The 13584-nt window shown below is 43.2% G+C and overlaps 1 protein-coding gene across 3 annotated transcripts in view; it reads left to right on the forward strand.

The window, feature by feature from the left end:
* Positions 1-13584, forward strand: part of LOC147019746 (1-phosphatidylinositol 4,5-bisphosphate phosphodiesterase beta-1-like) — a 369820-nt gene that overhangs the window by 268620 nt on the left and 87616 nt on the right. For all 3 annotated transcript variants that reach the window (XM_085894415.1, XM_085894413.1, XM_085894414.1), the window contains one exon: positions 1477-1561. In XM_085894415.1, coding sequence (XP_085750541.1) covers positions 1477-1561 — 85 coding nt within the window. The remainder of the gene's footprint in view (positions 1-1476; positions 1562-13584) is intronic.

Here is a 13584-nt window from a genome sequence, read left to right on the forward strand (position 1 = left end):
TCTGAGGGATGACAGATGGTACGGCAGAGGGTGGAGTCATCGGCAAAGAGAAATAGAGGATTTTCCAGAGAGTCCGAGAGATCATTGATGAAAACCAGAAAAAGAACAGGGCCCAGAACGCTACCTTGAGGAACTCCAGCCTGCACAGGAAGAGGGGATGAAAGAACTCCATTTAGGGCCACACGTTGACTGCGACAGGAGAGGAAGTCTGCGAGCCATGAGTGGAGATGGCCTTGAATACCATGGGAAGAGAGTTTGGTGAGTAGGGCAGGGTGCCAGACTGTGTCAAAAGCACGTGATATGTCCAGGGATACGGCTCGGATTTCCTGTCTGGCATTATATATATATATATATATATATATATATATATATATATATATATATATATATATATATATATATATATATATATATATATTGTATATATATATACTGAGTATATATATAGTGAGTATATGTATATATATATATATATATATATATGTATATATATATATATATATATATGTATATATATATATATATATATATATATATATATATATATATATATATATATATGTATATATATATATATATATATATATATATATATATATATATATATATATATATATATATATGTATATATGTATATATATATATATATATGTATATATGTATATATATATATATATATATATATATATATATATATGTATATATATATATATATATATATATATATATATATATATATATGTATATATATATATATATATATATATATATGTATATATATATATATATATATATATATATATATATATATATATATATATATATATATATATATATATATATATATATATGTATATGTATATATATATATATATATATATATATATATATATATATATATATATATATATATATATATATATATATATATATATATATATATATATATATATATATATATATATATATATATATATATATATATATGGTTTTTGGCCCGATCATTCAATGGTGATGAATCACTTTTTTAAAAATTCGTATCCGGATCTTCACCAAAATCTAATCAATTCATTATTGTCACACACCAAACATGTCCACCAAATTTAGTCCGAATACATCCACATCTTTTGTAAAGACAAAGATAAATACTGACAGGTATGAAAACATAACCTCATCCACCTTCTTTGGTTGAGGAAAAAAAAACGAAGAATGAGAAACACGAACAGAATGGAAATCTAAGGGCTTCAGTTTAAATCCATAAAGTTTTACTGAAATTGGATTATTTTTGTTAAGGATATTGCTTGATCTTCCCTGGGACTCTCCAGGTTACAGCAGAATATGAAAATCTTTAGTACTGAGGGATGAAGTGCAGAGAAAGGCAAAAGATGCATTGTAGTTTATTTTATGATTGTCCTTTTAAGACCTAAATTATACTCAAACACACTGACTATTGGTGCCATTGTTCTTTGATTTCAGAAAGGAATGTGAGTTTTTTGATGTCATCGTTTGTTGAAACAAAGGGGCTGGAGCAGCTGACGAAGTCTCCTGTAGAATTTGTTGAGTATCCTTTGGTGGGCATCATGGCAGTGAGTTTGATGTTTTGGTCACAGTTGCACTCGTTCGTGAAAATGGCTTCTGCTTCTGTGAGCATTGTCGGTCTATGTTGGAGATGATCGGTCCATGTTGTTGGCATTGACAGCATCCGCGCTCACTCGTTCTTTAAGTTTGTCCATTTCATGTTAATCCAAGAAGGTCCAGGCCTCCCTTTTTTAGTATTTCAAGTAAGAGCTAATACACATAAACATATAACAATGCAGGAGACAAGATGGGCGGGAGAGGGAAGCACACAATAGTGGGGAACAAAGACAATAGGATATCTGTGAAAGGGAGAGGGATGAGGTGAGGCACAAGGGGTAAACAATATGGTACTACACAGACTTTCAGGAAGGAAAACAGGGAATATGAAGAAGGTGGGTTTGGGGTGGAATAACGGGGGTAGTAAAGATCAATATTTTGGATGGGGGAAGATATGAGATGGTGGTAAACAGCTGTTTTGAAGACCTGGAGAGAGGAGTGGGATTGAAGAGTGTGAGAGTTTGTTCCAGAGACGAGAAAAAAGAGGAATGAAAGAGTGAAGGTGAGCAGTGATTCTTGATTTTGGCAGTTTCATCAAAAGGGGTTTTTTGGCGAACCTTGAGCACCCTGAGGAAATATAGGGGGGACAGATCACAAACAGAGCAAAGGGGTGGGGGGGGTGGGGGCAAGGCCAGAGAGGAGACTGCAGAAGACAGAAAGACCACAGACCTGCCTATGGTGAGAGTGTGAGAGATCCAAAGACTCATCTTCATCACAGGGATACCAATAATCCTAAAAGCCTTGGTTTCCACAGCATGAAGTCGAGTGAGGTGTGAGGCAGACTGACCACCCCAGAGGGGGGAGCATTACTCCATCAGACTGACGATTAAAGCTTTGCATGTGGTCAGGAGCTCAGGTGTGCCAAGGAAGGACTTTGCACAACGTAGGATGCCCAATCTGCGACTGGCTTTGGAGGCCAGCTTGGAGATGTGGTTTTCCCAGGAAAGATCGTGGCAGATCGTGAGATCCAAAATCTTGAATGAAAGAACTTCAAGAGGATTCTTTAAAAAGTAGATGGAGAGTAGGGGGGGAGGGGTTCCAGATGCTCCTTTTGGAGAGACATAGTGAAGGTGTGAGATTTGTCAGGATTGAAATACATATTCCAAGTGTTTGACCAGCTTGTGATTTTATTCAGGTCTGCAGAGAGTGAGCAGGCTGCTGCCTGCTGATCAGAGGGATGAGAGATGGTACGGCAGAGGGTGGAGTCATCAGCACAGAGATAAAGATAATTTTCCAGAGTCTGAGAGATCATTAATGAAAACCAGAAAAAGCACAGGGCCAAGAACACTGCCTTGAGGAACTCCAACCTGGACGGGAAGAAGAGATGAGAAGATTCCATGAAGAGCCACGCGTTGACTGTGACAGGAGAGGAAGTCCATGAGCCATAAGTGGAGATTGCCTTGGATACCATAAGAAGAGAGTTTGGATATCAGTGTGGGTTGCCAGAATGTATCAAAAGCTTGCGATGTGTCGAGGGAGATGGCTCTGATTCCATGTTAGGCATTTAGGACCTCCATCCATTTTTGGGAAGCAAAAGTAGCATGTCCAGGGTTGAGTGACCTGGTCTAATCCAAATTGATGGTCAGAAATCAACCCATTCGAGAAGAGGAAGGATTTGATGTCAGAAGTGATGATGGATTCCCATGACCTTCCTGATGATTGGGAGAAGGCTGATTGGTCTGTAGTTGCAGGGATCTGTTTTTGAACCTTTTTTTATGCAGAGCAGTAATGTTTGCTGAATTTCAAGCAGATGGCAGATGACCTTGAGAAAATGAAATGGTGAGTATAACAGAGAGAGGTTGAGCAAGCGCAGCAGAGCAGGTTTTTAGAACATGAGGGCTGATGCCGTTCGGACCAGTTGCAGAATCAGAGTCGAGGTTTGACAGCAAGCTCTCATACTTTCTCACCAGAAAAGGACACAGAGTCCAGGGATAGTTGGGTGCGACTGGGTGAGGTGGCTACAGAAAGCGATGGGTTTCGGACACAAGATTTAGAAGCAAACACAGTTTAGCCTTTTGTGTGCAGTGTCAGCTGTGCAGTCATTTGAGGTAAGAGAGGGGATGGAGGGGGAACATACACCAGAAACGGACTTAACTAGACACCACTAGCATTTGGAGGAGGGAGACAGGTTTGAGAGTTTATACTTGAGATGAGAAAGAGGTTGTTTCCTGGCTCTCCTCAGGGTAAACACACACTTATCCTGAGCTTTGTGGAAGGAACTGAGATTGCCTTCAGTAGGATTTGCCTTCCATGAAGTGAAGGAAAGTTATTTCAGGACAACAGCCTTACCACAAGCTTCAGTGAACCATGAGCGGCAGGAAGGTGAAGACAACTGAGGACGAAATGGGATAAATCTGTGCATAAGAGAGCAAATTTCTTTGAAAGAATTCCCAACTCACCAGTCTTGAAGTTTGATGGGTGCTTGAAGACCCTGCCAGTCGGCAGGACTGGCAGGGTCCGGAGTGAAGTGCCAGACTCGTTAGTGCTGAGGTGGTTCTCTAATAACAGCCAGAGAGATGACCGCTTTGACAAGCATATGGTCATATGAACTGATTGGAGCATAAGAAGAACAGCAGACATTTTCTGAGAAATTTGTAAAGATCAGATCCAGAAGAGATGGAGGACTGTTGATTGAGATCCGGGTCGGGATGTTATCAGAATGAGTCAGTCCCAATGCAGAAGTCCTTTGCTGAAGTACCATGACAGGTGAGAGAGGTACCCACATTCGGCCAACTTGCATGATGGACATTGAAGTCACCACATACAAGGAAGAGAGAGTTTGGAGGAGTGGATAGAAGTTGGTCCATGTTTTCAGCAAGTGATATGTAAATGGAGTCATCACGGTTTGGTGGACGGTACAACACACAGATAAACAAGAGGTGGGAGCGGAGGGGAAGCCGTAGCCAGAGGTATTTCTGGGAGTGTGGAGGAGTGAGGGCAGTGCATGGAGAGTGAGGAATGGAGTTCTTGATAGAGAGCAACTCCGCCACCAGGACGAGGCCCAGGTCTATCATACCGGAGGAGGGAGTAACCTGGGAGAGAAACGAATGAGTCAGAGACGTCTTGAAGGAGGAAAGTTTCTGTGAAGCAGATTATGTCTGGTTTGTTAGTGGAATCCTGCATGCATAAATCAGTCAGGTTAGAGCGAATGCCCCGGATGTTTGAGGTCTACACTCTTAAGGAAGAGGGAGGGGAGGAGGCTTTGGGTGCAGCGGAGGGGAGGGGAGGGTAGTGTGAGGGAGGAGGGGTGGAGGTAGTGAGAGTTGATGAGAGATTGCAGAAGAGTTAGGGGAGAGGGTCTGATGGGGAAGAGGACAAAGGGCTCAGTGGTGAAGAGATGAGTAGCAGTGGGTAGTAATAAGAGAGGGGGCAAAGAGAAGTGGGAGATTGGAGGTGGAGGAATGATCTGGAAGAGAGCGGTTGGGGGAAGGAGTCAGCTTTGTAGATATGAAGGGGGGCAGCTTTCAGAAGGGGGAGTTAGTGATGAGATTTGAAAGGGAGGAGCGAGGGGAGAATTGAGGGAGAATGGTGTGGGGGGAGCTTTTGAGAAAAGTGAGGGGCAGAGAGGGAAGTTTGCTTTGAAGAGGGAGTAGGTGGTTGATTTGCAAGAAGGGGTGAGAGGGGAGCTTTGAGGGAGAGGGGAGATGATGAGAGAGGGACAGCCTTGGGGGAGGAGGGTGGGGAGAGGGGAAGTATGAGACTGGGTAGAGGTATTGTGGAAATTGGAGCTGGTGGGGGGAGGAACAAAAATTGTAGGGGTGGGAAGAGGGGAGGGCGCTGTGATGAGCATGGAGGGGGTGGGAAGAGGAGGAGGAAACTTTGAGAAAGGGGAGTGGAGAGGGAGATTTGAAGGGGAGGGGCAAGGAGGGACATTTGGAGGAGAAGAGTGAGAGGGGAGAATTGAGTGAGAAAGGTGTGGGGGGAGCTTTTGAGAAGGATGAGGGAGAATCTTGGGGGGGTGGGAGAGAGTGAAGTTGCTTTGAATGGGGAGGAGGTGGCTGAATTGAGAGGGATGAAGTGAGAGGGATGGGAGACGAGAGCAGGCACTGTCATGGAGGAGGAGGGGAAAGGGAGGGGTGGGGGGAGGGGGAGGATGAGACTGGGTCGTGGTATGGTAGAATTGGGAACGGGTGGGGGGAGGAACAAGACTCGAGGGGGTGGGAAAGGGGGAGATGTGATGAGAGTAAAGAGAGAGCATGTTCGAGATATTGAGCAGTGTGCTGAATGACAGTGCGAGACATTTCAAAACCATCCAGATTGGGATATCAGAGGGGGAACTGTTAGTTAGGCAGAGGACAGTGGAGAGGTGCTACGATGGAGGTCAAGATGGAGGAGGGGTAAGGAGAGGAGAGGGTATAACAGGGAAGGAGTTCGGAGGATGCAGATTTAAGGAGGTGGGAAGAATTTGCACTGAAGTTGGAAAAGAATGATTAATAGTGGAAGATGAACAAGTGTTGCAAAATGGGATTTAAAAAATTTCTTGGTCAGAGATTCGTTTAAATACATTGGATTGGAAGATGAATGGAGTGCTGTGGAATTGACAGAGTGGAGAAAGGCAGCGTTGTAACAGATGGAATTTAGTCACAGGATGAAAGAAAGGTCGGATTGGACACCATTTTGCAGAAGAACTGAGCGAAGAGTTAAGTCGAAGCATTGTAAGACACCTTTTGTTGTTTTTTTTTTTTTGGTTTTTTTTTTGAAGAGTAGGGAAGAGGGGGAAGAGGGGGAATAGTAAGTTTGAAGATAAGGTCGTGAATGCGTGTGGTGAAATACTTCACGATCAGAGTGGGATTTTCAGGGAAGAGGGTAGTGAAGGAAGAAGAATTGGTATAGGAAGTTACGTGGAGTATAAGGTGAGGAGGGAAAAGGTTTTTTTTGTTGTATTTTTTTATATTTTAAGACATGAAACAGAGGGTATAGAGGGATAGAAGGAGGGTGGTTGGAAATCTGATATGACAAGACCGACAAAAACTCACCAAATAGCACAAATTTTGAAACCAAACTTAGGAACACACAGTAAACACAGAGGTAACAAAATATAGTCAAAACGTGATAAACAATGTCCGGAAACTTATCTTTGAGAAAGTCGGGAGAGACCCCTAAGAGAACCAACCATTGCCTCAAAAACCGGAACTGGAAGACATAGCTGCAATAATCATGCAATAATTTTAATAATAACTGCAACAATGCAATAATTTTACAGACGTAGCTGCAATAACATGGGAAAAGTTTGGCCTCACTTGGGTCTTGCAGTCCACATGATGCTCCTCTTCCAGGTCATTGTGTTCCAGCATCACTTCTTGTATTAATTGCTTTGAAAAGATTCTTGTGACTCTTCAATTGTACTTGTGTTTAAATCCATGTGGTATTGGGAGTTGCATGAATATTAATGTATGCATGATGAACCGGAACTGATGAGGTGGAACCGAGAGTGACGTGAGTGAGTGGAGCAGGAGACGTGATTATGGCGACGAAGATGGCGATGAGGATGCCTCGCCTTGCTCTTACACCACCTGCTGCATTGTTAAGGCCCGGTCACACCTTGACGTTTTAGCCAACGTTTGCCGATTTTTGAATTTTTTTTATAAAACGCTGGCACACGTTGAATACGTTATGGGTAAGTTTTGATAACATTGAGAGCACGCTGAAAAACACTGCCATACGTCGTTGTACGCTGGCTTTAAACGTTGTACTTTTCGGTTGTCCTCAAATTTTTTCATGCTTGAAATTTCATGACGTATGCCGGCGTATGACTCACACGTTCCGCTACGCTGGCCACAAGTTGTATGCATGGTCTGCGATCGTTGACAGACGTCAACACATGCTACTTGTAAGTTAATCATAAGTTGAGACACGCCGAGGTAATGTTTAGCGCACCCGAAACTTATTTCTAACCTATGATTAACGTGTTGTTGGCACGTTACGCGATCGTTGCCACACATCGACAGACGTTACTTTTAAGTTACTCATAGGCTGAAAGACGTCGGTATAATGGATCGTCCTTGCGTCAGCATCCACGGCCACGGCCAGGACACTTATTTGCAGCATTCTTCAAACTTTTCTTTGGCATGACGAGGATGTTCACACTTCGATGTCTAGCTTGGCTATGATTCCAATTGTCCATCGGCAGCGTCTATTTAAAATAGTCGAGTTTGAGCGTTTTAACACGTTCAGAAGAAACGCTTCAAGTTTCCAAACCCCAGCGTCAAAAAACAAAGGCGAGTAACAGCAATTTAAATCGTTCATTGTAAACAATGAAAATAGCTGAGTGGTACCGTTTAAAAATCGTTGAGTGTAAAAAAAAATCCAATTGTTGAGCGCAAGCGTCTACTTTCAATAGTGGAGATGCAGCCATTTAAATCGTTGAGTGGCAGCCTATGAACCTACCCGTGGACACGCGGACGCAAGGAGGATCCATCATAACCCACACCCTCCCCCTCACACTCACCTACTACTGCCAACATGAACAAACTACTACTAATACTCATACTAATACTAATACTAATACTGATACTGTTACTGCTGACATGGACATCGACTCAAAAAGGACTCGAAAACACTGTTGGGTTCCCCTTTTATGAGCAGCATTTTTATATACCAATTCCCAAAACCGCTGGGAACACGTCTTTATATGGCAGTTGTAACCTAGAAACACGTTCATTTATTTTTTTTTGTCGACCGGAAGACATCATTGGAATACGTCTACATACGTCGATGTGTGTTGGGACTATGTAAAGAATTGGTTCAAAGCACGTCAAACATAAGTTAGAAATAAGTTTCGCGTAAAAAAGACATTACCACGACGTGTTTCGACTTATGAGTAGCTTATAAGTAGCCTTTGTGGACGTGTGTAAGCGTCCACATATCGTGTGTAAAACTTATCCCCATCGCATGCGGAACGTGTGTCATACGCCGAGTACGTCGTAAAATTTTGAACATGTTTAAAATTTCTTGACGTACTCTACGTACTACGACGTATGATAGCGTACTTTAGCGTTCTACTCACGTATACCAAACTTACTCATACCGTATTTGACGTGCCCCAACGTTTTAGACACATTTTTCTGAGGTCGGCATACGCTGGCAAGATCGCCAAGGTGTGACCGCGATGTTGACACTTCCATTTCTACGGCAGTTATGATTCGAATCGTTGTGCGTCAGCCTTTTAATAGGCTACGTCACGACATCGTTGGCGATGCGTGCAACGCGCTATGCCTAAGTTAGACTATCGTTGGGCATCGGTTGTGTAGGCCGACAACAGGTTCAGCATTCGTTGGTATAAGTTATCTATAACACAACGAAATGTTCTGTGTCCGTTACCAATGCGTTATACATAAGACCAAGTCGCTATGAATACATCCGAATCTTTAAAAAAAACATCAAAAGTTCAACGTAAGCCAGCGTTTTACATACATTTTAATACGTTGCCATCGCTGGCTAAAACGTCAAGGTGTGACCGGGCCTTTACCAAGTCTGGGTGAGTCTTCTATGCCTTTTAACTCATGGATGCGCATGTTCAAGAACTTCTTGTTCAAGACATGACAACGCACTTTCTGATGCGAGGAAGCGTGCCTTGCTTATACACTGCCTTGGAACTGAAGGGCATCGTTTATTCTATACCCTCCCAGTTGATGGGGACATGTACTCTGCTGCTGTTGGCGCATTAACAGCCTTTTTCATGTAAAAGGTGAACATTGTTTTCAAACGATATAAGTTTCGTCAATGAGCACAGAGACTGGGTGAATCGACTTCTCAGTTCATTGCTGCTTTACGTGAGATTGCGGTTCATTGCGAGTTTAGTGACCTCTCTGATGAAATGAGCTCGTGGAAAAATCCCTTACAGCTCGTATACGTGAACGGTTGCTTTTGAAACCGGAGCTTACACTGCAGAAAGCCCTCGTAATGGCGGGACAAATGGAATCAGCCATGGCGGAAGCAAAAGCGATTACATGCGGCACATCGACATCCTTTGAGGATGTAAATACAAAACCAGCACGTACCAGCGCTGGGCAATATAGCCGCGACCCCATCCACAGGGACGCATCAAATGAACCTGCAAACCCAAATTTTTCACAAGCTCGACAGGTACGCCAACAGAGCACTTGTTATCATTGTGGATCTGCAATGCACTGAGCCAATTATCCCAGATGTCCTGCAAAATATGTAAATTGCAGGCAGTGTGGCAAATGTGGACATTTTGCAAAAGTATGTCGCAGTAAAGACCACAAATACCAAGTGCGGGAAGTGACTGTGCCAGATGTGACTGTTTTAAGCATAAACACACAAGCCACCGAACAAATTGGAGGGAACCTATTTTGTGTTGTTTGTCTTTGCACATCTGATTAACAGGCATGCTCATCTAAATTGCTGGTGGACATAGGTTCAGTCGTTTCCATACTTCCAGTCGACCTACCTGGAGCATTTCAAGAATGCACTTCTTACAGAACCAAAATTACACTTGGTGACTTACCTAAAAAAACTTATCTCTGTAGTTAGTTGTCTTCAAGTACAGGAGCGACACAACCATGTTTCTGTGCCTGCTGATTTATTCATTGTGCCGTCTGGAACACCGATACTCGGCATGGACCTCTTCACTGCTCTCGGACTGAATGTTGTTAATGGATGTGTTACTCCTGCATCAGTGGTAAGTCCCTCTGTGCATCAAACATCGGTTTGACAGACATCTAATCCTAACGCCACTGGAACTCTCAGCGATGCAAAAGGATTTGTACATGGAGTGAAGATATGGCCCGATGTGGTGCCAATCCAGCAGAAGCTTCGCCGTTTACCTTTTGCTGTCCGTGATGCTCTCTCGCAAGAAGTGAAAAAGCTTGAAGAAGTGGATATGATTGAGAGAATTGACTCTTCTGAATGGGTTTCACCTATTGTTGTTACGCATAAGAAAAGGGGAGGTATACGACTGTGCGTGAACTTTGTGAACCCAATAAGGCGATCGTAATAGACAGTCATCCACTCCCACATATTGAGGAGGTATTCGCAGAACTTCAGAGGGCAAAAATGTTCTCTACTCTTGATCTTCAGAGTGCATATCATCGTGTACTTGCACGAGGAAAGCAGAGACCTCTCGGATTTCATAACACATGAGGAACTTTTCCGTTTTTGCCGTGTTCCTTATGGTCTTGCTTCTGCTCCCAGTGCATTCCAGCAAATGATGTCACAGATGTTCGCTGCCCAGGAGGGCATCCATTGTTATCAAGATGACATATTTGTGCATGCTTCGTCTCCTGAGAAACATGAGGAATGTCTTCAAGCTGTTTTGAATCGTATTGGTCAAGCAGGCTTAAAACTGCATTATGACAAATGTCATTTCTGGAAGGCTGAACTTTATGACAAATGTCTGGGTCACGTGATCTCAGAAAAGGGCATGAGCTCAAGCACCAAACATGTGGTGGCAGTAACACAAGCACCACCCCCAAAGGATGCATCTGCTTTGCGGTCTTTTCTGGGTTCGACTTCTTGGTACTCCAAATTAATTCCAAATTATGCAACAGTCGTGGAGCCACTTCGTGCCTTACTGCACAAGGATGCTGACTTCTCCTGGACTGAGGATTGCCACACTCAATTTGAAAAGGTAAAAAAAATGATTGCCAACAGCCCTGCACTTGCTTTGTTTGACGCTACTCTGACCACCATTGTGATTACAGACACGTCTGATTATGGACTTTGAGCAGTGCTCACTCAACTTCATGAGGACTCTACAGAGGAAAGAGTAGCATTTGCCTCACGAATGCTCACAGAATGCGAACACAAGTACTCTACAGTAGAGAAGGAAGCACTCGCCTGCATCTGGGCAATTGAGAAATGGCATACTTACCTGTGGGGTCAGCCATTTATCCTGCGTACAGACCACAGTCCACTGACCACACCACTGTCTTCAAAAGGTCTTGCTCGAGCTGGAGTTAGAATTTCACATTGGTCTGCACGCTTACTCTCGTTTAAATATGAAATTGTGTACAAACCTGGCCATCAAAATGTGACTGCAGACTGTTTATCTCGGTTACCACTCCCCATGACGGAGCCTTATCACAAACCGGATGTAGAAATGGTGGCTTTAATGTCTGGTGACTGCACTGCTGTACCTGTGGAACAATTCAAGGAAACTTGCAATAGATGCCCGATTCTACAGAAGGTGTGATGATATGTCTCCAGAGGATGGCTTTGCACTACAAAGGGCATTGACCCAAATGTACTTCCCTCCTTTCACATTCGGAATGAACTGGCTGTACAGGAGGATTACTTGATTTGGGGCACTCACCGTGTGATAGTGCCGTGTGATAGTGCCGACAGAACTTCAACCCAAGTTAATCCAGCTTGCCCATAATATGCATCAAGGTATTGTAAGGACGAAAGAAAGGCTGCATGACCTCTACTGGTGGCCAGGGATGGACTCCCAAGTAGAAGTTGCCATCAAGTCGTGCATTACTTGCCAAATGCATGATAAAACAGCTGTCACTCGGGTTCCACCTTTGCATCCAGTGCCGCTCCCTAATGCTGCTTGGGAAGAGCTTGCCATCGATATAGTGGGACTACTTGATAACGGCCAAATGGACTGTCGCTATGCCATCACCTTAATTGATTACTTCAGCAAATGGCCAGAAGTATCCTTTACGTCCCAAGTAACATCTGCTATAGTTATCAAGTTCCTGACTATAGTATTCAGTTTTGAAGGAAATCCACAGGAACTTATCTCTGACAATGGATCTCAGTTTGTTTCAACTGAGTTTGAAACATTCCTGCAGAAAAGAAACATCAAACACTGCCATCGTTCTATCTATTACCCACAAGCCAACGGGGAGATATAACGATTCAACAGAGTGTTTAAGGACTGTTTACATCCTGCAAATCTCGAAGGGAATCCCTGGAAATCATTCGTACCCAACTTCTTGCAAACGTGTCGAGCTACAAGACATGCAACAACTCATCACACCCCTGCTGGACTTGTACATGGACGTACATTGCACATCAAGTTGTACATTGGAGACCGTCAAATCAGCGTATCTGCTGCAAGACTCAAGGATGTGAGACGCTGTGTTCAACAGAAACAAGAGAAATCTAAACGATACACAGACAAGCATCGGAGAGTGAAACCTTCCACCTTCCAATGTTGTTCTTTCGTGTGAGTTCGGAAGCCTGGACTTCATTGGAAAGGACAAACAAGTTTACCCAACCCATCAAGATCAGTGAACAGAGAGGTTGTGCTACCTTCAGACTCTCTGATGGGAAAGTGTGGAATGCAATGAGACCTCAAATGGACTTTCTTCTGGAAGTACAACAGGTTCTGAGGACTATGGGGCACACAGCCCTGTCCAACAAATGCCTCCGCAAGTTTTTACCCCAGGCGTTCGGCATGGGACGAGATATCGTCGAGCCCCTGAATGAACCAAGGACTTTGTCATTTGACATGTTATCTTGCATTACATGCTGACTTCTTTTTTGGAGGGGGGGGGTGGTTCATTCCCAGTTATTTTCATGAAAAAAGGAATATGTGGTTTTGGGAGTTGCATGAATATTAATGAATGCATGAGGAACCGGAACTGACGAGGTGCAACCGAGAGTGACGTGAGCGGGCTGTCGAGTGAGTTGAGCAGGAGACGCGATTAAAAGCGCTTGAGCTAAAGATCCTTCATGTGGGCTGTCTTTGCTGCACAACAATCCATTACACTGCTTGATTACTGCTTTGGATTATACTTGCTGGACATTCAAAAACATTAATTACATTGGCCTCTTGGTGGTTCCCATCTGGACCCATAGTTCATAATGATGGTTAAAATCCCATTCCTGAGTTGATTTGTCCACTGTGTAAAAGCACACTGATTTATGTCTCCCAGAATTGTTGTCCTGCATGCGATTTATGCTAATGCTCCACCATGATTCTCAAATCACTTTAACTCAACAAATAAATAAATAAAAACTGTGAAGTCAGCAAAG

This window comes from Eptatretus burgeri, chromosome 9 (assembly GCF_056783735.1).
Source record: "Eptatretus burgeri isolate ZD-2024b chromosome 9, Ebu_testis_v1, whole genome shotgun sequence".
NCBI classification, from domain to species: Eukaryota; Metazoa; Chordata; class Myxini; order Myxiniformes; family Myxinidae; genus Eptatretus; species Eptatretus burgeri.